We start from the raw sequence: 26,710 nt of genomic DNA, 5'->3' as shown, positions 1-26,710 counted from the left end.
TACTAGTCCTTACCATGTAACTACAGACAGAGGAGAGTGATGAAGTATACTAGTCCTTACCAGGTAACTACAGACAGAGGAGAGAGAGAGATGAAGTATACTAGTCCTTACCAGGGAACGACAGACAGAGGAGAGAGAGAGATGAAGTATACTAGTCCCTAACCGGTAACTACAGACAGAGGAGAGAGAGATTAAGTATACTAGTCCCTACCAGGTAACTACAGACAGAGAAGAGAGATGAAGTATACTAGTCCGTACCAGGTAACTACAGACAGAGAAGAGAGATGAAGTATACTAGTCCCTACCAGGTAACTACAGACAGAGGAGAGAGAGATGAAGTATACTAGTCCCTACCATGTAACTACAGACAGAGGAGAGATGAAGTATACTAGTCCCTACCAGGTAACTACAGACAGAGCAGAGAGATGAAGTATACTAGTCCCTACCAGGTAACTACAGACAGAGAAGAGAGATGAAGTATACTAGTCCCTACCATGTAACTACAGACAGAGGAGTGAGAGATGAAGTATACTAGTCCCTACCAGGTAACTACAGACAGAGGAGAGAGAGATGAAGTATACTAGTCCCTACCAGGTAACTACAGACAGAGGAGAGAGAGATGAAGTATACTAGTCCGTACCAGGTAACTACAGACAGAGAAGAGAGATGAAGTATACTAGTCCCTAACCGGTAACTACAGACAGAGGAGAGAGAGATTAAGTATACTAGTCCCTACCAGGTAACTACAGACAGAGAAGAGAGATGAAGTATACTAGTCCCTACCAGGTAACTACAGACAGAGGAGAGAGAGATGAAGTATACTAGTCCCTACCAGGTAACTACAACTACAGACAGAGGAGTGAGAGATGAAGTATACTAGTCCTTACCAGGTAACTACAGACAGAGGAGAGAGATGAAGTATACTAGTCCTTACCATGTAACTACAGACAGAGGAGAGAGATGAAGTATACTAGTCCTTACCAGGTAACTACAGACAGAGGAGAGAGATGAAGTATACTAGTCCCTACCATGTAACTACAGACAGAGGAGAGAGAGATGAAGTATACTAGTCCCTACCAGGTAACTACAGACAGAGAAGAGAGATGAAGTATACTAGTCCTTACCAGGTAACTACAGACAGAGGAGAGAGATGAAGTATACTAGTCCTTACCATGTAACTACAGACAGAGGAGAGAGATGAAGTATACTAGTCCTTACCAGGTAACTACAGACAGAGGAGAGAGAGAGATGAAGTATACTAGTCCTTACCAGGTAACTACAGACAGAGGAGAGAGAGAGATGAAGTATACTAGTCCCTACCATGTAACTACAGACAGAGGAGTGAGAGATGAAGTATACTAGTCCTTACCAGGTAACTACAGACAGAGGAGAGAGAGATGAAGTATACTAGTCCCTACCAGGTAACTACAGACAGAGGAGAGAGAGATTAAGTATACTAGTCCCTACCAGGTAACTACAGACAGAGGAGAGAGATTAAGTATACTAGTCCCTACCAGGTAACTACAGACAGAGGAGAGAGATGAAGTATACTAGTCCCTACCAGGTAACTACAGACAGAGGAGAGAGATGAAGTATACTAGTCCCTACCAGGTAACTACAGACAGAGGAGAGAGAGATGAAGTATACTAGTCCCTACCAGGTAAATACAGACAGAGAAGAGAGATGAAGTATACTAGTCCCTACCAGGTAACTACAGACAGAGAAGAGAGAGATTAAGTATACTAGTCCCTACCAGGTAACTACAGACAGAGAAGAGAGAGATTAAGTATACTAGTCCCTACCAGGTAACTACAGACAGAGGAGAGAGATGAAGTATACTAGTCCCTACCAGGTAACTACAGACAGAGGAGAGAGATGAAGTATACTAGTCCCTACCAGGTAACTACAGACAGAGGAGAGAGATGAAGTATACTAGTCCCTACCAGGTAACTACAGACAGAGGAGAGAGATGAAGTATACTAGTCCCTACCAGGTAACTACAGACAGAGGAGATAGAGATGAAGTATACTAGTCCCTACCAGGTAACTACAGACAGAGGAGATAGAGATGAAGTATACTAGTCCCTACCAGGTAACTACAGACAGAGGAGAGAGAGATTAAGTATACTAGTCCCTACCAGGTAAATACAGACAGAGAAGAGAGATGAAGTATACTAGTCCCTACCAGGTAACCACAGACAGAGAAGAGAGATGAAGTATACTAGTCCCTACCAGGTAACTACAGACAGAGAAGAGAGATGAAGTATACTAGTCCCTACCAGGTAACTACAGACAGAGAAGAGAGATGAAGTATACTAGTCCCTACCAGGTAACTACAGACAGAGAAGAGAGATGAAGTATACTAGTCCCTACCAGGTAACTACAGACAGAGAAGAGAGATGAAGTATACTAGTCCCTACCAGGTAACTATAGACAGAGGAGAGAGAGATTCTGTATCGTCATTGCATATTTACAGTAGCTGCTAAACCTGTGGTTCTCCCCATCAGCAACCACAGTATGTGTGAGCCTCACCTGTCCAGGTAGTTGACTATGTTGGGGTTTTTGTTTTCCCTCATCACCAGGATCTCGTTGATGATCAGCTCCTTCTTTGGCTGCTGTTGGAGGTTCATCTGCTTAATGGCCACCTGACAGAGGAACAAGCATAAACAGGACACCACGTGTTGTCTTCAGTGCTCTGACAGATTACACAGTTAATGTGCCAGAAGAGAAGGCTAATCAGTAGGGTGACAGATAGACGCGTAAGATGTGGATGATTTTCTGAAGTGACTGTGGTCATCAAGTTAGTTTACCTCCTGGCCAGTAGCAATGTCAATGGCTGTGTACACAGTGCCAGATGCCCTGAGGAAACAAGAGAATAACGCATTAGTTCCACTATCTACATAATATTAGCGTTATGCCAACTCTCAAGAGCCTGGAGGACATTTGCCAATTTTTTTTTATTCACACAAGAATCTCCTTCAAAGAAACAATTACAGAATGTATTTCAATACAAGCAGTTCTTTGGCTTCCTCTCATAAATGATCAAGTACCATTTCATTTGGCCACCAGAGGGCAGCATTGACCATTGGCCGTTGGAAAAGGCAGCTCTCGTGTCCCTTGGTCAGTAATAACTAATAGGAGTAATTACCCTGTCAATAAGATGACCTTTCATCTCTGATATCTATAAATGTCTTGCATGATTTAAGACCCTACAGTCTATAATGTGCACATTATATCACTTGCATATGTGGAGAATGTCACAAGCTAATTCTGCTGTGAGTGTGTGGGGTGTCTCAGTTACCTTTGGAGAGTGTGTGGGGTGTCTCAGTTACCTTTGGAGAGTGTGTGGGGTGTCTCAGTTACCTTTGGAGAGTGTGTGGGGTGTCTCAGTTACCTTTGGAGAGTGTGTGGGGTGTCTCAGTTACCTTTGGAGAGTGTGTGGGGTGTCTCAGTTACCTTTGGAGAGTGTGTGGGGTGTCTCAGTTACCTTTGGAGAGTGTGTGGGGTGTCTCAGTTACCTTTGGAGAGTGTGTGGGGTGTCTCAGTTACCTTTGGAGAGTGTGTGGGGTGTCTCAGTTACCTTTGGAGAGTGTGTGGGGTGTCTCAGTTACCTTTGGAGAGTGTGTGGGGTGTCTCAGTTACCTTTGGAGAGTGTGTGGGGTGTCTCAGTTACCTTTGGAGAGTGTGTGGGGTGTCTCAGTTACCTTTGGAGAGTGTGTGGGGTGTCTCAGTTACCTTTGGAGAGTGTGTGGGGTGTCTCAGTTACCTTTGGAGAGTGTGTGGGGTGTCTCAGTTACCTTTGGAGAGTGTGTGGGGTGTCTCAGTTACCTTTGGAGAGTGTGTGGGGTGTCTCAGTTACCTTTGGAGAGTGTGTGGGGTGTCTCAGTTACCTTTGGAGAGTGTGTGGGGTGTCTCAGTTACCTTTGGAGAGTGTGTGGGGTGCTCACCACTCTGTGATGTGTTTATTGTATGACTAGTGTGTACAGTACCAAGTCTGTAATGCATACAGTTCATGACTGGCATATGAACCCACCAAGTGTACACTGTGTTTGAAGTACCCTTTTTAACATGTACAATATGATTTCTTGCAAGGTGTCTGTTCTGTACCATGTACAGTATATGTCCTGTATATGGTGTGTTAGTGTGATCCCTGTGCCACTGGGGTGTTGGGACTCCAGTGGAATCACAGATCTGATAGTTCCTCTACAGTAACCTGAGCATCATTTTAATCAGACACACACAGATTACAGTAAATTGAAGGCAGGATGCCTAGTGGTTAAGAGCATTGTGTCAGTAACTGAAAGGTTGCTGGTTTGAATCCCCAAGCTGACTAGGTGAAAAACCTGTCAACGTGCCCTTGAGCAAGGTACTTAATGCTCTGGATGAGAGTGCCTGCTAAATGACTACAATGTAAAAAGAAAAAAGATTGGCTGGGGTACAGTAACTTGTCCCTCTCTCTGCCCTGACATTTTACACCTCTGAATGCTAGAGGGCAGAGACATGATTCTGTATTCAACCACCTTGCAATCTGCCTTTGGGGAATAGACACCCCCCCCCCCCCCCATGGTGAATGCTATAACCAGGAATATAACACAGACCCATGGTGAATGCTATAACCAGGAATATAACACAGACCCATGGTGAATGCTATAACCAGGAACATAACACAGACCCATGGTGAATGCTATAACCAGGAATATAACACAGACCCATGGTGAATGCTATAACCAGGAATATAACACAGACCCATGGTGAATGCTATAACCAGGAATATAACACAGACCCATGGTGAATGCTGTAAACAGGAACATAACACAGACCCATGGTGAATGCTATAACCAGGAATATAACACAGACCCATGGTGAATGCTATAACCAGGAACATAACACAGACCCATGGTGAATGCTATAACCAGGAACATAACACAGACCCATGGTGAATGCTATAACCAGGAACATAACACAGACCCATGGTGAATGCTATAACCAGGAATATAACAGACCCATGGTGAATGCTATAACCAGGAATATAACACAGACCCATGGTGAATGCTATAACCAGGAATATAACACAGACCCATGGTGAATGCTATAACCAGGAACATAACACAGACCCATGGTGAATGCTATAACCAGGAACATAACACAGACCCATGGTGAATGCTATAACCAGGGACATAACACAGACCCATGGTGAATGCTATAACCAGGAATATAACACAGACCCATGGTGAATGCTGTAACCAGGAACATAACACAGACCCATGGTGAATGCTATAACCAGGAATATAACACAGACCCATGGTGAATGCTATAACCAGGAACATAACACAGACCCATGGTGAATGCTATAACCAGGAACATAACACAGACCCATGGTGAATGCTGTAACCAGGAATATAACACAGACCCATGGTGAATGCTATAACCAGGAACATAACACAGACCCATGGTGAATGCTATAACCAGGAGCATAACACAGACCCATGGTGAATGCTATAACCAGGAACATAACACAGACCCATGGTGAATGCTATAACCAGGAATATAACACAGACCCATGGTGAATGCTATAACCAGGAACATAACACAGACCCATGGTGAATGCTATAACCAGGAATATAACACAGACCCATGGTGAATGCTATAACCAGACCCATGAACATAACACAGACCCATGGTGAATGCTATAACCAGGAACATAACACAGACCCATGGTGAATGCTATAACCAGGAACATAACACAGACCCATGGTGAATGCTATAACCAGGAACATAACACAGACCCATGGTGAATGCTATAACCAGGAACATAACACAGACCCATGGTGAATGCTATAACCAGGAACATAACACAGACCCATGGTGAATGCTATAACCAGGAACATAACACAGACCCATGGTGAATGCTATAACCAGGAACATAACACAGACCCATGGTGAATGCTATAACCAGGAATATAACACAGACCCATGGTGAATGCTATAACCAGGAATATAACACAGACCCATGGTGAATGCTATAACCAGGAATATAACACAGACCCATGGTGAATGCTATAACCAGGAATATAACACAGACCCATGGTGAATGCTATAACCAGGAACATAACACAGACCCATGGTGAATGCTATAACCAGGAACATAACACAGACCCATGGTGAATGCTATAACCAGGAACATAACACAGACCCATGGTGAATGCTATAACCAGGAACATAACACAGACCCATGGTGAATGCTATAACCAGGAACATAACACAGACCCATGGTGAATGCTATAACCAGGAACCAACACAGACCCATGGTGAATGCTATAACCAGGAACATAACAAAGACCCATGGTGAATGCTATAACCAGGAACATAACACAGACCCATGGTGAATGCTATAACCAGGAATATAACACAGACCCATGGTGAATGCTATAACCAGGAACATAACACAGACCCATGGTGAATGCTATAACCAGGAACATAACACAGACCCATGGTGAATGCTATAACCAGGAATATAACACAGACCCATGGTGAATGCTATAACCAGGAACATAACACAGACCCATGGTGAATGCTATAACCAGGAACATAACACAGACCCATGGTGAATGCTATAACCAGGAACATAACACAGACCCATGGTGAATGCTATAACCAGGAATATAACACAGACCCATGGTGAATGCTATAACCAGGAATATAACACAGACCCATGGTGAATGCTATAACCAGGAATATAACACAGACCCATGGTGAATGCTATAACCAGGAACATAACACAGACCCATGGTGAATGCTATAACCAGGAACATAACACAGACCCATGGTGAATGCTATAACCAGGAATATAACACAGACCCATGGTGAATGCTATAACCAGGAATATAACACAGACCCATGGTGAATGCTATAACCAGGAACATAACACAGACCCATGGTGAATGCTATAACCAGGAATATAACACAGACCCATGGTGAATGCTATAACCAGGAACATAACACAGACCCATGGTGAATGCTATAACCAGGAACATAACACAGACCCATGGTGAATGCTATAACCAGGAACATAACACAGACCCATGGTGAATGCTATAACCAGGAACATAACACAGACCCATGGTGAATGCTATAACCAGGAATATAACACAGACCCATGGTGAATGCTATAACCAGGAATATAACACAGACCCATGGTGAATGCTATAACCAGGAACATAACACAGACCCATGGTGAATGCTATAACCAGGAATATAACACAGACCCATGGTGAATGCTATAACCAGGAACATAACACAGACCCATGGTGAATGCTATAACCAGGAACATAACACAGACCCATGGTGAATGCTATAACCAGGAACATAACACAGACCCATGGTGAATGCTATAACCAGGAATATAACAGACCCATGGTGAATGCTATAACCAGGAATATAACACAGACCCATGGTGAATGCTATAACCAGGAATATAACACAGACCCATGGTGAATGCTATAACCAGGAACATAACACAGACCCATGGTGAATGCTATAACCAGGAACATAACACAGACCCATGGTGAATGCTATAACACAGACCCAGGTGAATGCTATAACACAGACCCATGGTGAATGCTATAACCAGGAATATAACACAGACCCATGGTGAATGCTATAACCAGGAACATAACACAGACCCATGGTGAATGCTATAACCAGGAACATAACACAGACCCATGGTGAATGCTATAACCAGGAACATAACACAGACCCATGGTGAATGCTATAACCAGGAACATAACACAGACCCATGGTGAATGCTGTAACCAGGAATATAACACAGACCCATGGTGAATGCTATAACCAGGAACATAACACAGACCCATGGTGAATGCTATAACCAGGAATATAACACAGACCCATGGTGAATGCTGTAACCAGGAACATAACACAGACCCATGGTGAATGCTATAACCAGGGATATAACACAGACCCATGGTGAATGCTATAACCAGGAACATAACACAGACCCATGGTGAATGACTATAACCAGGAACATAACACAGACCCATGGTGAATGCTATAACCAGGAACATAACACAGACCCATGGTGAATGCTATAACCAGGAACATAACACAGACCCATGGTGAATGCTATAACCAGGAACATAACACAGACCCATGGTGAATGCTATAACCAGGAACATAACACAGACCCATGGTGAATGCTATAACCAGGAACATAACACAGACCCATGGTGAATGCTATAACCAGGAATATAACACAGACCCATGGTGAATGCTATAACCAGGAACATAACACAGACCCCTGGTGAATGCCATAACCAGGAACATAACACAGACCCGTGGTGAATGCTGTAACCAGGAATATAACACAGATCCGTGGTGAATGCTATAACAAGGAACATAACACAGACCCGTGGTGAATGCTGTAACCAGGAACATAACACAGACCCGTGGTGAATGCTGTAACCAGGAATATAACACAGACCCATGGTGAATGCTATAACCAGGAATATAACACAGACCCATGGTGAATGCTATAACCAGGAATATAACACAGACCCATGGTGAATGCTGTAACCAGGAACATAACACAGACCCATGGTGAATGCTATAACCAGGAATATAACACAGACCCATGGTGAATGCTATAACCAGGAACATAACACAGACCCATGGTGAATGCTATAACCAGGAACATAACACAGACCCATGGTGAATGCTATAACCAGGAACATAACACAGACCCATGGTGAATGCTATAACCAGGAACATAACACAGACCCATGGTGAATGCTATAACCAGGAACATAACACAGACCCATGGTGAATGCTATAACCAGGAACATAACACAGACCCATGGTGAATGCTATAACCAGGAACATAACACAGACCCATGGTGAATGCTATAACCAGGAATATAACACAGACCCATGGTGAATGCTGTAACCAGGAATATAACACAGACCCATGGTGAATGCTATAACCAGGAACATAACACAGACCCATGGTAAATGCTATAACCAGGGACATAACACAGACCCATGGTGAATGCTATAACCAGGAACATAACACAGACCCATGCTGAATGCTATAACCAGGAACATAACACAGACCCATGGTGAATGCTATAACCAGGAATATAACACAGACCCATGGTGAATGCTATAACCAGGAACATAACACAGACCCATGGTGAATGCTGTAACCAGTAATATAACACAGACCCATGGTGAATGCTATAACCAGGAACATAACAAAGACCCATGGTGAATGCTATAACCAGGGACATAACACAGACCCATGGTGAATGCTATAACCAGGAATATAACACAGACCCATGGTGAATGCTATAACCAGGAATATAACACAGACCCATGGTGAATGCTGTAACCAGGAACATAACACAGACCCATGGTGAATGCTATAACCAGGAATATAACACAGACCCATGGTGAATGCTATAACCAGGAACATAACACAGACCCATGGTGAATGCTATAACCAGGAACATAACACAGACCCATGGTGAATGCTATAACCAGGAACATAACACAGACCCATGGTGAATGCTATAACCAGGAATATAACAGACCAATGGTGAATGCTATAACCAGGAATATAACACAGACCCATGGTGAATGCTATAACCAGGAATATAACACAGACCCATGGTGAATGCTATAACCAGGAACATAACACAGACCCATGGTGAATGCTATAACCAGGAACATAACACAGACCCATGGTGAATGCTATAACCAGGAATATAACACAGACCCATGGTGAATGCTATAACCAGGAACATAACACAGACCCATGGTGAATGCTGTAACCAGGAACATAACACAGACCCATGGTGAATGCTATAACCAGGAACATAACACAGACCCATGGTGAATGCTATAACCAGGAACATAACACAGACCCATGGTGAATGCTATAACCAGGAACATAACACAGACCCATGGTGAATGCTATAACCAAGAATATAACACAGACCCATGGTGAATGCTATAACCAGGAATATAACACAGACCCATGGTGAATGCTGTAACCAGGAACATAACACAGACCCATAGTGAATGCTATAACCAGGAACATAACACAGACCCATGGTGAATGCTATAACCAGGAACATAACACAGACCCATGGTGAATGCTATAACCAGGAATATAACACAGACCCATGGTGAATGCTGTAACCAGTAATATAACACAGACCCATGGTGAATGCTATAACCAGGAACATAACAAAGACCCATGGTGAATGCTATAACCAGGAACATAACACAGACCCATGGTGAATGCTATAACCAGGAATATAACACAGACCCATGGTGAATGCTATAACCAGGAATATAACACAGACCCATGGTGAATGCTGTAACCAGGAACATAACACAGACCCATGGTGAATGCTATAACCAGGAATATAACACAGACCCATGGTGAATGCTATAACCAGGAACATAACACAGACCCATGGTGAATGCTATAACCAGGAACATAACACAGACCCATGGTGAATGCTATAACCAGGAACATAACACAGACCCATGGTGAATGCTATAACCAGGAATATAACAGACCCATGGTGAATGCTATAACCAGGAATATAACACAGACCCATGGTGAATGCTATAACCAGGAATATAACACAGACCCATGGTGAATGCTATAACCAGGAACATAACACAGACCCATGGTGAATGCTATAACCAGGAACATAACACAGACCCATGGTGAATGCTATAACCAGGAATATAACACAGACCCATGGTGAATGCTGTAACCAGGAACATAACACAGACCCATGGTGAATGCTATAACCAGGAATATAACACAGACCCATGGTGAATGCTATAACCAGGAACATAACACAGACCCATGGTGAATGCTATAACCAGGAACATAACACAGACCCATGGTGAATGCTATAACCAGGAATATAACACAGACCCATGGTGAATGCTATAACCAGGAATATAACACAGACCCATGGTGAATGCTATAACCAGGAATATAACACAGACCCATGGTGAATGCTATAACCAGGAACATAACACAGACCCATGGTGAATGCTATAACCAGGAACATAACACAGACCCATGGTGAATGCTATAACCAGGAATATAACACAGACCCATGGTGAATGCTGTAACCAGGAACATAACACAGACCCATGGTGAATGCTATAACCAGGAATATAACACAGACCCATGGTGAATGCTATAACCAGGAACATAACACAGACCCATGGTGAATGCTATAACCAGGAACATAACACAGACCCATGGTGAATGCTGTAACCGGGAACATAACACAGACCCATGGTGAATGCTATAACCAGGAACATAACACAGACCCATGGTGAATGCTATAACCAGGAACATAACACAGACCCATGGTGAATGCTATAACCAGGAGCATAACACAGACCCATGGTGAATGCTATAACCAGGAACATAACAGAGACCCATGGTGAATGCTATAACCAGGAATATAACACAGACCCATGGTGAATGCTATAACCAGGAACATGACACAGACCCCTGGTGAATGCCGTAACCAGGAACATAACACAGACCCGTGGTGAATGCTGTAACCAGGAATATAACACAGATCCGTGGTGAATGCTATAACAAGGAACATAACACAGACCCGTGGTGAATGCTGTAACCAGGAACATAACACAGACCCGTGGTGAATGCTGTAACCAGGAATATAACACAGACCCATGGTGAATGCTATAACCAGGAGCATGACACAGACCCATGGTGAATGCCATAACCAGGAATATAACACAGACCCATGGTGAATGCTATAACCAGGAACATAACACAGACCCCTGGTGAATGCTGTAACCAGGAATATAACACAGACCCATGGTGAATGCTGTAACCAGGAACATAACACAGACCCATGGTGAATGCTGTAACCAGGAACATAACACAGACCCATGGTGAATGCTATAACCAGGAACATAACACAGACCCATGGTGAATGCTATAACCAGGAATATAACACAGACCCATGGTGAATGCTATAACCAGGAATATAACACAGACCCATGGTGAATGCTATAACCAGGAACATGACACAGACCCATGGTGAATGCCATAACCAGGAATATAACACAGACCCATGGTGAATGCTATAAACAGGGACATAACACAGACCCATGGTGACTGCTGTAACCAGGAATATAACACAGACCCATGGTAAATGCTGTAACCAGGAACATAACACAGACCCATGGTGAATGCTGTAACCAGGAATATAACACAGACCCGTGGTGAATGCTTTAACCTGGAATATAACACAGACCCGTGGTGAATGCTGTAACCAGGAATATAACACAGACCCATGGTGAATGCTGTAACCAGGAATATAACACAGACCCATGGTGAATCCTGTAACCAGGAATATAACACAGACCCGTGGTGAATTCTGTAACCAGGAATATAACACAGACCCGTGGTGAATGCTGTAACCAGGAACATAGCACAGACCCATGGTGAATGCTATAACCAGGAATATAACACAGACCCATGGTGAATGCTATAACCAGGAGCATAACACAGACCCATGGTGAATGCTATAACCAGGAACATAACACAGACCCATGGTGAATGCTATAACCAGGAACATAACACAGACCCATGGTGAATGCTATAACCAGGAACATAACACAGACCCATGGTGAATGCTATAACCAGGAATATAACACAGACCCATGGTGAATGCTATAACCAGGAACATAACACAGACCCATGGTGAATGCTATAACCAGGAACATAACACAGACCCATGGTGAATGCTATAACCAGGAATATAACACAGACCCATGGTGAATGCTATAACCAGGAACATAACACAGACCCATGGTGAATGCTGTAACCAGGAATATAACACAGACCCATGGTGAATGCTATAACCAGGAATATAACACGGACCCATGGTGAATGCTATAACCAGGAACATAACACAGACCCATGGTGAATGCTGTAACCAGGAATATAACACAGACCCATGGTGAATGCTATAACCAGGAGCATAACACAGACCCATGGTGAATGCTATAACCAGGAACATAACACAGACCCATGGTGAATGCTATAACCAGGAATATAACACAGACCCATGGTGAATGCTATAACCAGGAATATAACACAGACCCATGGTGAATGCTATAACCAGGAACATAACACAGACCCACGGTGAATGCTATAACCAGGAACATAACACAGACCCATGGTGAATGCTATAACCAGGAACATAACACAGACCCATGGTGAATGCTACAACCAGGAACATAACACAGACCCATGGTGAATGCTATAACCAGGAATATAACACAGACCCATGGTGAATGCTATAACCAGGGACATAACACAGACCCATGGTGAATGCTATAACCAGGAACATAACACAGACCCATGGTGAATGCTGTAACCAGTAATATAACACAGACCCATGGTGAATGCTATAACCAGGAACATAACACAGACCCATGGTGAATGCTATAACCAGGACATAACACAGACCCATGGTGAATGCTATAACCAGGAACATAACACAGATCCATGGTGAATGCTATAACCAGGAATATAACACAGACCCATGGTGAATGCTGTAACCAGGAATATAACACAGACCCATGGTGAATGCTATAACCAGGAACATAACACAGACCCATGGTGAATTCTATAACCAGTAACATAACACAGACCCATGGTGAATGCTATAACCAGGAATATAACACAGACCCATGGTGAATGCTATAACAAGGAACATAACAGAGACCCATGGTGAATGCTGTAACCAGGAATATAACACAGACCCATGGTGAATGCTATAACCAGGAATATAACACAGACCCATGGTGAATGCTATAACCAGGAACATAACACAGACCCATGGTGAATGCTGTAACCAGGAATATAACACAGACCCATGGTGAATGCTATAACCAGGAACATAACACAGACCCATGGTGAATGCTATAACCAGGAACATAACACAGACCCATGGCGAATGCTGTAACCAGGAATATAACACAGACCCATGGTGAATGCTATAACCAGGAACATAACACAGACCCATGGTGAATGCTACAACCAGGAACATAACACAGACCCATGGTGAATGCTATAACCAGGAATATAACACAGACCCATGGTGAATGCTATAACCAGGAACATAACACAGACCCATGGTGAATGCTGTAACCAGTAATATAACACAGACCCATGGTGAATGCTATAACCAGGGACATAACACAGACCCATGGTGAATGCTATAACCAGGAACATAACACAGACCCCTGGTGAATGCTATAACCAGGAATATAACACAGACCCATGGTGAATGCTATAACCAGGAATATAACACAGACCCATGGTGAATGCTATAACCAGGGACATAACACAGACCCATGGTGAATGCTATAACCAGGAACATAACACAGATCCATGGTGAATGCTATAACCAGGAACATAACACAGATCCATGGTGAATGCTATAACCAGGAACATAACACAGACCCATGGTGAATGCTGTAACCAGGAATATAACACAGACCCATGGTGAATGCTATAACCAGGAACATAACACAGACCCATGGTGAATTCTATAACCAGGAACATAACACAGACCCATGGTGAATGCTATAACCAGGAATATAACACAGACCCATGGTGAATGCTATAACAAGGAACATAACACAGACCCGTGGTGAATGCTGTAACCAGGAATATAACACAGACCCATGGTGAATGCTATAACCAGGAATATAACACAGACCCATGGTGAATGCTATAACCAGGAACATAACACAGACCCATGGTGAATGCTGTAACCAGGAATATAACACAGACCCATGGTGAATGCTATAACCAGGAACATAACACAGACCCACGGTGAATGCTATAACCAGGAACATAACACAGACCCATGGTGAATGCTATAATCAGGAACATAACACAGACCCATGGTGAATGCTACAACCAGGAACATAACACAGACCCATGGTGAATGCTATAACCAGGAATATAACACAGACCCATGGTGAATGCTATAACCAGGAACATAACACAGACCCATGGTGAATGCTGTAACCAGGAATATAACACAGACCCATGGTGAATGCTATAACCAGGAACATAACACAGACCCATGGTGAATGCTACAACCAGGAACATAACACAGACCCATGGTGAATGCTATAACCAGGATTATAACACAGACCCATGGTGAATGCTATAACCAGGAACATAACACAGACCCATGGTGAATGCTATAACCAGGGACATAACACAGACCCATGGTGAATGCTATAACCAGGAACATAACACAGACCCCTGGTGAATGCTATAACCAGGAATATAACACAGACCCATGGTGAATGCTGTAACCAGGAATATAACACAGACCCATGGTGAATGCTATAACCAGGAACATAACACAGACCCATGGTGAATGCTATAACCAGGGACATAACACAGACCCATGGTGAATGCTATAACCAGGAACATAACACAGACCCATGGTGAATGCTGTAACCAGTAATATAACACAGACCCATGGTGAATGCTATAACCAGGAACATAACACAGACCCATGGTGAATGCTATAACCAGGGACATAACACAGACCCATGGTGAATGCTATAACCAGGAACATAACACAGATCCATGGTGAATGCTATAACCAGTAATATAACACAGACCCATGGTGAATGCTGTAACCAGGAATATAACACAGACCCATGGTGAATGCTATAACCAGGAACATAACACAGACCCATGGTGAATGCTATAACCAGGAACATAACACAGACCCATGGTGAATGCTATAACCAGGAATATAACACAGACCCATGGTGAATGCTATAACAAGGAACATAACACAGACCCGTGGTGAATGCTGTAACCAGGAATATAACACAGACCCATGGTGAATGCTATAACCAGGAATATAACACGGACCCATGGTGAATGCTATAACCAGGAACATAACACAGACCCATGGTGAATGCTGTAACCAGGAATATAACACAGACCCATGGTGAATGCTATAACCAGGAACATAACACAGACCCACGGTGAATGCTATAACCAGGAACATAACACAGACCCATGGCGAATGCTGTAACCAGGAATATAACACAGACCCATGGTGAATGCTATAACCAGGAACATAACACAGACCCATGGTGAATGCTACAACCAGGAACATAACACAGACCCATGGTGAATGCTATAACCAGGATTATAACACAGACCCATGGTGAATGCTATAACCAGGAACATAACACAGACCCATGGTGAATGCTGTAACCAGTAATATAACACAGACCCATGGTGAATGCTATAACCAGGAACATAACACAGACCCATGGTGAATGCTATAACCAGGAACATAACACAGACCCATGGTGAATGCTATAACCAGGGACATAACACAGACCCATGGTGAATGCTATAACCAGGAACATAACACAGACCCATGGTGAATGCTATAACCAGGAATATAACACAGACCCATGGTGAATGCTATAACCAGTAATATAACACAGACCCATGGTGAATGCTATAAGCAGGAACATAACAGAGACCCATGGTGAATGCTGTAACCAGGAATATAACACAGACCCATGGTGAATGCTATAACCAGGAATATAACACAGACCCATGGTGAATGCTATAACCAGGAACATAACACAGACCCATGGTGAATGCTATAACCAGGAGCATAACACAGACCCATGGTGAATGTTGGAACCAGGAATATAACACAGACCCATGGTGAATGCTATAACCAGGAACATAACACAGACCCATGGTGAATGCTGTAACCAGGAATATAACACAGACCCATGGTGAATGCTATAACCAGGAACATAACACAGACCCATGGTGAATGCTATAACCAGGAACATAACACAGACCCATGGTGAATGCTGGAACCAGGAATATAACACAGACCCATGGTGAATGCTATAACCAGGAACATAACACAGACCCATGGTGAATGCTATAACCAGGAACATAACACAGACCCATGGTGAATGCTTTAACCAGGAACATAACACAGACCCATGGTGAATGTTGGAACCAGGAATATAACACAGACCCATGGTGAATGCTATAACCAGGAACATAACACAGACCCATGGTGAATGCTATAACCAGGAACATAACACAGACCCATGGTGAATGTTGGAACCAGGAATATAACACAGACCCATGGTGAATGCTGTAACCAGGAATATAACACAGACCCATGGTGAATGCTATAACCAGGAACATAACACAGACCCATGGTGAATGCTGTAACCAGGAATATAACACAGACCCATGGTGAATGCTATAACCAGGAACATAACACAGACCCATGGTGAATGCTATAACCAGGAGCATAACACAGACCCATGGTGAATGTTGGAACCAGGAATATAACACAGACCCATGGTGAATGCTATAACCAGGAATATAACACAGACCCATGGTGAATGCTATAACCAGGAACATAACACAGACCCATGGTGAATGCTATAACCAGGAACATAACACAGACCCATGGTGAATGCTATAACCAGGAACATAACACAGACCCATGGTGAATGCTATAACCAGGAACATAACACAGATCCATGGTGAATGCTATAACCAGTAATATAACACAGACCCATGGTGAATGCTGTAACCAGGAATATAACACAGACCCATGGTGAATGCTATAACCAGGAACATAACACAGACCCATGGTGAATTCTATAACCAGGAACATAACACAGACCCATGGTAAATGCTATAACCAGGGACATAACACAGACCCATGGTGAATGCTATAACCAGGGACATAACACAGACCCATGGTGAATGCTATAACCAGGAACATAACACAGACCCATGGTGAATGCTATAACCAGTAATATAACACAGACCCATGGTGAATGCTATAACCAGGAATATAACACAGACCCATGGTGAATGCTATAACCAGTAATATAACACAGACCCATGGTGAATGCTATAAGCAGGAACATAACAGAGACCCATGGTGAATGCTGTAACCAGGAATATAACACAGACCCATGGTGAATGCTATAACCAGGAATATAACACAGACCCATGGTGAATGCTATAACCAGGAACATAACACAGACCCATGGTGAATGCTATAACCAGGAACATAACACAGACCCATGGTGAATGCTGGAACCAGGAATATAACACAGACCCATGGTGAATGCTATAACCAGGAACATAACACAGACCCATGGTGAATGCTGTAACCAGGAATATAACACAGACCCATGGTGAATGCTATAACCAGGAACATAACACAGACCCATGGTGAATGCTATAACCAGGAGCATAACACAGACCCATAGTGAATGTTGGAACCAGGAATATAACACAGACCCATGGTGAATGCTATAACCAGGAACATAACACAGACCCATGGTGAATGCTATAACCAGGAACATAACACAGACCCATGGTGAATGCTTTAACCAGGAACATAACACAGACCCATGGTGAATGTTGGAACCAGGAATATAACACAGACCCATGGTGAATGCTATAACCAGGAACATAACACAGACCCATGGTGAATGCTATAACCAGGAGTATAACACAGACCCATGGTGAATGTTGGAACCAGGAATATAACACAGACCCATGGTGAATGCTATAACCAGGAACATAACACAGACCCATGGTGAATGCTATAACCAGGAACATAACACAGACCCATGGTGAATGCTTTAACCAGGAATATAATACAGACCCGTGGTGAATGCAGTAACCAGGAATATAACACAGACCCCTGGTGAATGCTATAACCAGGAACATAACACAGACCCATGGTGAATGCTATAACCAGGAACATAACACAGACCCATGGTGAATGCTATAACCAGGAACATAACACAGACCCATGGTGAATGCTTTAACCAGGAATATAATACAGACCCGTGGTGAATGCAGTAACCAGGGACATAACACAGACCCATGGTGAATGCTATAACCAGTAATATAACACAGACCCATGGTGAATGCTATAACCAGGAACATGACACAGACCCATGGTGAATGCTATAACCAGGAACATAACAAGACCCATGGTGAATGCTATAACCAGGAACACAGACCCATGGTGAATGCTATAACCAGGAACATAACACAGACCCATGGTGAATGCTATAACCAGGAACATAACACAGACCCCTGGTGAATGCTATAACCAGGAACATAACACAGACCCATGGTGAATGCTATAACCAGGAACATAACACAGACCCATGGTGAATGCTATAACCAGGAACATAACACAGACCCATGGTGAATGCTATAACCAGGAACATAACACAGACCCGTGGTGAATGCAGTAACCAGGGACATAACACAGACCCATGGTGAATGCTTTAACCAGGAATATAATACAGACCCGTGGTGAATGCAGTAACCAGGGACATAACACAGACCCATGGTGAATGCTATAACCAGTAATATAACACAGACCCATGGTGAATGCTATAACCAGGAACATGACACAGACCCATGGTGAATGCTATAACCAGGAACATGACACAGACCCATGGTGAATGCTATAACCAGGAATATAACACAGACCCATGGTGAATGCTATAACCAGGAACATAACACAGACCCATGGTGAATGCTATAACCAGGAGCATAACACAGACCCATGGTGAATGTTGGAACCAGGAATATAACACAGACCCATGGTGAATGCTGTAACCAGGAATATAACACAGACCCATGGTGAATGCTATAACAAGGAACATAACACAGACCCATGGTGAATGCTGTAACCAGGAATATAACACAGACCCATGGTGAATGCTGTAACCAGGAATATAACACAGACCCATGGTGAATGCTATAACAAGGAACATAACACAGACCCATGGTGAATGCTGTAACCAGGAATATAACACAGACCCATGGTGAATGCTATAACCAGGAACATAACACAGACCCATGGTGAATGCTATAACCAGGAGCATAACACAGACCCATGGTGAATGTTGTAACCAGGAATATAACACAGACCCATGGTGAATGCTATAACCAGGAACATAACACAGACCCATGGTGAATGCTATAACCAGGAACATAACACAGACCCATGGTGAATGCTTTAACCAGGAATATAATACAGACCCGTGGTGAATGCAGTAACCAGGAATATAACACAGACCCCTGGTGAATGCTATAACCAGGAACATAACACAGACCCATGGTGAATGCTATAACCAGGAACATAACACAGACCCATGGTGAATGCTATAACCAGGAACATAACACAGACCCATGGTGAATGCTTTAACCAGGAATATAATACAGACCCGTGGTGAATGCAGTAACCAGGGACATAACACAGACCCATGGTGAATGCTATAACCAGTAATATAACACAGACCCATGGTGAATGCTATAACCAGGAACATGACACAGACCAATGGTGAATGCTATAACCAGGAACATAACAAAGACCCATGGTGAATGCTATAACCAGGAACATAACACAGACCCATGGTGAATGCTATAACCAGGAACATAACACAGACCCATGGTGAATGCTATAACCAGGAACATAACACAGACCCATGGTGAATGCTATAACCAGGAACATAACACAGACCCATGGTGAATGCTATAACCAGGAACATAACACAGACCCATGGTGAATGCTATAACCAGGAACATAACACAGACCCATGGTGAATGCTATAACCAGGAACATAACACAGACCCATGGTGAATGCAGTAACCAGGGACATAACACAGACCCATGGTGAATGCTTTAACCAGGAATATAATACAGACCCATGGTGAATGCAGTAACCAGGACATAACACAGACCCATGGTGAATGCTATAACCAGTAATATAACACAGACCCATGGTGAATGCTATAACCAGGAACATGACACAGACCCATGGTGAATGCTATAACCAGGAACATAACAAAGACCCATGGTGAATGCTATAACCAGGAACATGACACAGACCCATGGTGAATGCTATAACCAGGAACATAACACAGACCCATGGTGAATGCTATAACCAGGAATATAACACAGACCCATGGTGAATGCTGTAACCAGGAATATAAAACAGACCCATGGTGAATGCTATAACCAGGAATATAACACAGACCCATGGTGAAAGCTATAACCAGGAATATAACACAGACCCATGGTGAATGCTGTAACCAGTAATATAACACAGACCCATGGTGAATGATATAACCAGGTACATAACACAGACCCATGGTGAATGCTATAACCAGGAATATAACACAGACCCATGGTGAATGCTATAACCAGGAATATAACACAGACCCATGGTGAAAGCTATAACCAGGAATATAACACAGACCCATGGTGAATGCTGTAACCAGTAATATAACACAGACCCATGGTGAATGATATAACCAGGAACATAACACAGACCCATGGTGAATGCTATAACCAGGAATATAACACAGACCCATGGTGAAAGCTATAACCAGGAATATAACACAGACCCATGGTGAATGCTATAACCAGGAACATAACACAGACCCATGGTGAATGCTTTAACCAGGAATATAACACAGACCCAATGGTGAATGCTGGTAACCAGTAATATAACACAGACCCATGGTGAATGCTATAACCAGGAACATGACACAGACCAATGGTGAATGCTATAACCAGGAACATAACAAAGACCCATGGTGAATGCTATAACCAGGAACATGACACAGACCCATGGTGAATGCTATAACCAGGAACATAACACAGACCCATGGTGAATGCTATAACCAGGAACATAACACAGACCCCTGGTGAATGCTATAACCAGGAACATAACACAGACCCATGGTGAATGCTATAACCAGGAACATAACACAGACCCATGGTGAATGCTATAACCAGGAACATAACACAGACCCATGGTGAATGCTATAACCAGGAACATAACACAGACCCGTGGTGAATGCAGTAACCAGGGACATAACACAGACCCATGGTGAATGCTTTAACCAGGAATATAACACAGACCCATGGTGAATGCAGTAACCAGGAACATAACACAGACCCATGGTGAATGCTATAACCAGGAATATAACACAGACCCATGGTGAATGCTATAACCAGGAACATAACACAGACCCATGGTGAATGCTATAACCAGGAACATAACAAAGACCCATGGTGAATGCTATAACCAGGAACATAACACAGACCCATGGTGAATGCTATAACCAGGAACATAACACAGACCCATGGTGAATGCTATAACCAGGAATATAACACAGACCCATGGTGAATGCTATAACCAGGAATATAACAGACCCAGAATGCTATAACCAGGAATATAACACAGACCCATGGTGAATGCTATAACCAGGAATATAACACAGACCCATGGTGAATGCTATAACCAGGAACATAACACAGACCCATGGTGAATGCTGTAACCAGGAACATAACACAGACCCATGGTGAATGCTATAACCAGGAACATAACACAGACCCATGGTGAATGCTATAACCAGGAACATAACACAGACCCATGGTGAATGCTATAACCAGGAACATAACACAGACCCATGGTGAATGCTATAACCAGGAACATAACACAGACCCATGGTGAATGCTATAACCAGGAACATAACACAGACCCATGGTGAATGCTGTAACCAGGAACATAACACAGACCCATGGTGAATGCTATAACCAGGAATATAACACAGACCCATGGTGAATGATATAACCAGGAATATAACACAGACCCATGGTGAATGCTGTAACCAGGAACATAACACAGACCCATGGTGAATGCTATAACCAGTGAATGCTGTAACCAGGACATAACACAGACCCATGGTGAATGCTATAACCAGGAACATAACACAGACCCATGGTGAATGCTATAACCAGGAACATAACACAGACCCATGGTGAATGCTATAACCAGGAACATAACACAGACCCATGGTGAATGCTATAACCAGGAACATAACACAGACCCATGGTGAATGCTATAACCAGACCCATGAATGCTGTAACACAGACCACAGACCCATGGTGAATGCTGTAACCAGTAATATAACACAGACCCATGGTGAATGATATAACCAGGAACATAACACAGACCCATGGTGAATGATATAACCAGGTACATAACACAGACCCATGGTGAATGCTGTAACCAGGAATATAACACAGACCCGTGGTGAATGCTTTAACCTGGAATATAACACAGACCCGTGGTGAATGCTGTAACCAGGAATATAACACAGACCCATGGTGAATGCTGTAACCAGGAATATAACACAGACCCATGGTGAATCCTGTAACCAGGAATATAACACAGACCCGTGGTGAATTCTGTAACCAGGAATATAACACAGACCCGTGGTGAATGCTGTAACCAGGAACATAGCACAGACCCATGGTGAATGCTATAACCAGGAATATAACACAGACCCATGGTGAATGCTATAACCAGGAACATAACACAGACCCATGGTGAATGCTATAACCAGGAACATAACACAGACCCATGGTGAATGCTATAACCAGGAACATAACACAGACCCATGGTGAATGCTATAACCAGGAACATAACACAGACCCATGGTGAATGCTATAACCAGGAATATAACACAGACCCATAGTGAATGCTATAACCAGGAACATAACACAGACCCATGGTGAATGATATAACCAGGAACATAACACAGACCCATGGTGAATGCTATAACCAGGAATATAACACAGACCCATGGTGAATGCTATAACAAGGAACATAACACAGACCCGTGGTGAATGCTGTAACCAGGAATATAACACAGACCCATGGTGAATGCTATAACCAGGAATATAACACGGACCCATGGTGAATGCTATAACCAGGAACATAACACAGACCCATGGTGAATGCTGTAACCAGGAATATAACACAGACCCATGGTGAATGCTGTAACCAGGAACATGACACAGACCCATGGTGAATGCCATAACCAGGAATATAACACAGACCCATGGTGAATGCTATAACCAGGAGCATAACACAGACCCATGGTGAATGCTATAACCAGGAACATAACAGAGACCCATGGTGAATGCTATAACCAGGAATATAACACAGACCCATGGTGAATGCTATAACCAGGAATATAACACAGACCCATGGTGAATGCTATAACCAGGAACATAACACAGACCCACGGTGAATGCTATAACCAGGAACATAACACAGACCCATGGTGAATGCTATAACCAGGAACATAACACAGACCCATGGTGAATGCTACAACCAGGAACATAACACAGACCCATGGTGAATGCTATAACCAGGATTATAACACAGACCCATGGTGAATGCTATAACCAGGGACATAACACAGACCCATGGTGAATGCTATAACCAGGAACATAACACAGACCCATGGTGAATGCTGTAACCAGTAATATAACACAGACCCATGGTGAATGCTATAACCAGGAACATAACACAGACCCATGGTGAATGCTATAACCAGGGACATAACACAGACCCATGGTGAATGCTATAACCAGGAACATAACACAGATCCATGGTGAATGCTATAACCAGTAATATAACACAGACCCATGGTGAATGCTGTAACCAGGAATATAACACAGACCCATGGTGAATGCTATAACCAGGAACATAACACAGACCCATGGTGAATTCTATAACCAGTAACATAACACAGACCCATGGTGAATGCTATAACCAGGAATATAACACAGACCCATGGTGAATGCTATAACAAGGAACATAACACAGACCCGTGGTGAATGCTGTAACCAGGAATATAACACAGACCCATGGTGAATGCTATAACCAGGAATATAACACGGACCCATGGTGAATGCTATAACCAGGAACATAACACAGACCCATGGTGAATGCTGTAACCAGGAATATAACACAGACCCATGGTGAATGCTATAACCAGGAACATAACACAGACCCATGGTGAATGCTATAACCAGGAACATAACACAGACCCATGGTGAATGCTATAACCAGGAATATAACACAGACCCATGGTGAATGCTATAACCAGGAACATAACACAGACCCATGGTGAATGCTATAACCAGGAACATAACACAGACCCATGGTGAATGCTATAACCAGGAACATAACACAGACCCATGGTGAATGCTATAACCAGGAACATAACACAGACCCATGGTGAATGCTGTAACCAGTAATATAACACAGACCCATGGTGAATGATATAACCAGGAACATAACACAGACCCATGGTGAATGATATAACCAGGTACATAACACAGACCCATGGTGAATGATATAACCAGGAATATAACACAGACCCATGGTGAATGCTATAACCAGGAATATAACACAGACCCATGGTGAATGCTATAACCAGGGACATAACACAGACCCATGGTGAATGCTATAACCAGGAACATAACACAGATCCATGGTGAATGCTATAACCAGGAACATAACACAGACCCATGGTGAATGCTATAACCAGGAACATAACACAGACCCATGGTGAATGCTGTAACCAGGAATATAACACAGACCCATGGTGAATGCTATAACCAGGAACATAACACAGACCCATGGTGAATGCTATAACCAGGAACATAACACAGACCCATGGTGAATGCTATAACCAGGAATATAACACAGACCCATGGTGAATGCTATAACAAGGAACATAACACAGACCCGTGGTGAATGCTGTAACCAGGAATATAACACAGACCCATGGTGAATGCTATAACCAGGAATATAACACAGACCCATGGTGAATGCTATAACCAGGAACATAACACAGACCCATGGTGAATGCTGTAACCAGGAATATAACACAGACCCATGGTGAATGCTATAACCAGGAACATAACACAGACCCATGGTGAATGCTATAACCAGGAACATAACACAGACCCATGGTGAATGCTATAACCAGGAACATAACACAGACCCATGGTGAATGCTACAACCAGGAACATAACACAGACCCATGGTGAATGCTATAACCAGGATTATAACACAGACCCATGGTGAATGCTATAACCAGGAACATAACACAGACCCATGGTGAATGCTGTAACCAGGAATATAACACAGACCCATGGTGAATGCTATAACCAGGAACATAACACAGACCCATGGTGAATGCTATAACCAGGAACATAACACAGACCCATGGTGAATGCTATAACCAGGAATATAACACAGACCCATGGTGAATGCTATAACCAGGAACATAACACAGACCCATGGTGAATGCTATAACCAGGAACATAACACAGACCCATGGTGAATGCTATAACCAGGAACATAACACAGACCCCTGGTGAATGCTATAACCAGGAATATAACACAGACCCATGGTGAATGCTATAACCAGGAATATAACACAGACCCATGGTGAATGCTATAACCAGGAACATAACACAGACCCATGGTGAATGCTATAACCAGGAACATAACACAGACCCATGGTGAATGCTATAACCAGGAACATAACACAGACCCATGGTGAATGCTGTAACCAGGAATATAACACAGACCCATGGTGAATGCTATAACCAGGAACATAACACAGACCCATGGTGAATGCTATAACCAGGAACATAACA

At 43.1% G+C, this 26,710-nt stretch overlaps 1 protein-coding gene across 2 annotated transcripts in view; it reads right to left on the bottom strand.

Annotated features, from left to right (window-relative positions):
- LOC118372038 (serine/threonine-protein kinase PAK 3) overlaps nucleotides 1–26,710 on the bottom strand; it is a 113,818-nt gene that overhangs the window by 33,901 nt on the left and 53,207 nt on the right. For both annotated transcript variants that reach the window (XM_052520925.1, XM_052520926.1), the window contains 2 exons: nucleotides 2,810–2,858; nucleotides 2,532–2,644 (listed from right to left, as the gene is read on the bottom strand). In XM_052520925.1, coding sequence (XP_052376885.1) covers nucleotides 2,532–2,644; nucleotides 2,810–2,858 — 162 coding nt within the window. The remainder of the gene's footprint in view (nucleotides 1–2,531; nucleotides 2,645–2,809; nucleotides 2,859–26,710) is intronic.

This window comes from Oncorhynchus keta, chromosome 6, assembly GCF_023373465.1.
Source record: "Oncorhynchus keta strain PuntledgeMale-10-30-2019 chromosome 6, Oket_V2, whole genome shotgun sequence".
Taxonomy (NCBI): domain Eukaryota; kingdom Metazoa; phylum Chordata; class Actinopteri; order Salmoniformes; family Salmonidae; genus Oncorhynchus; species Oncorhynchus keta.
This window is presented reverse-complemented; position numbering and strand designations above follow the sequence as displayed.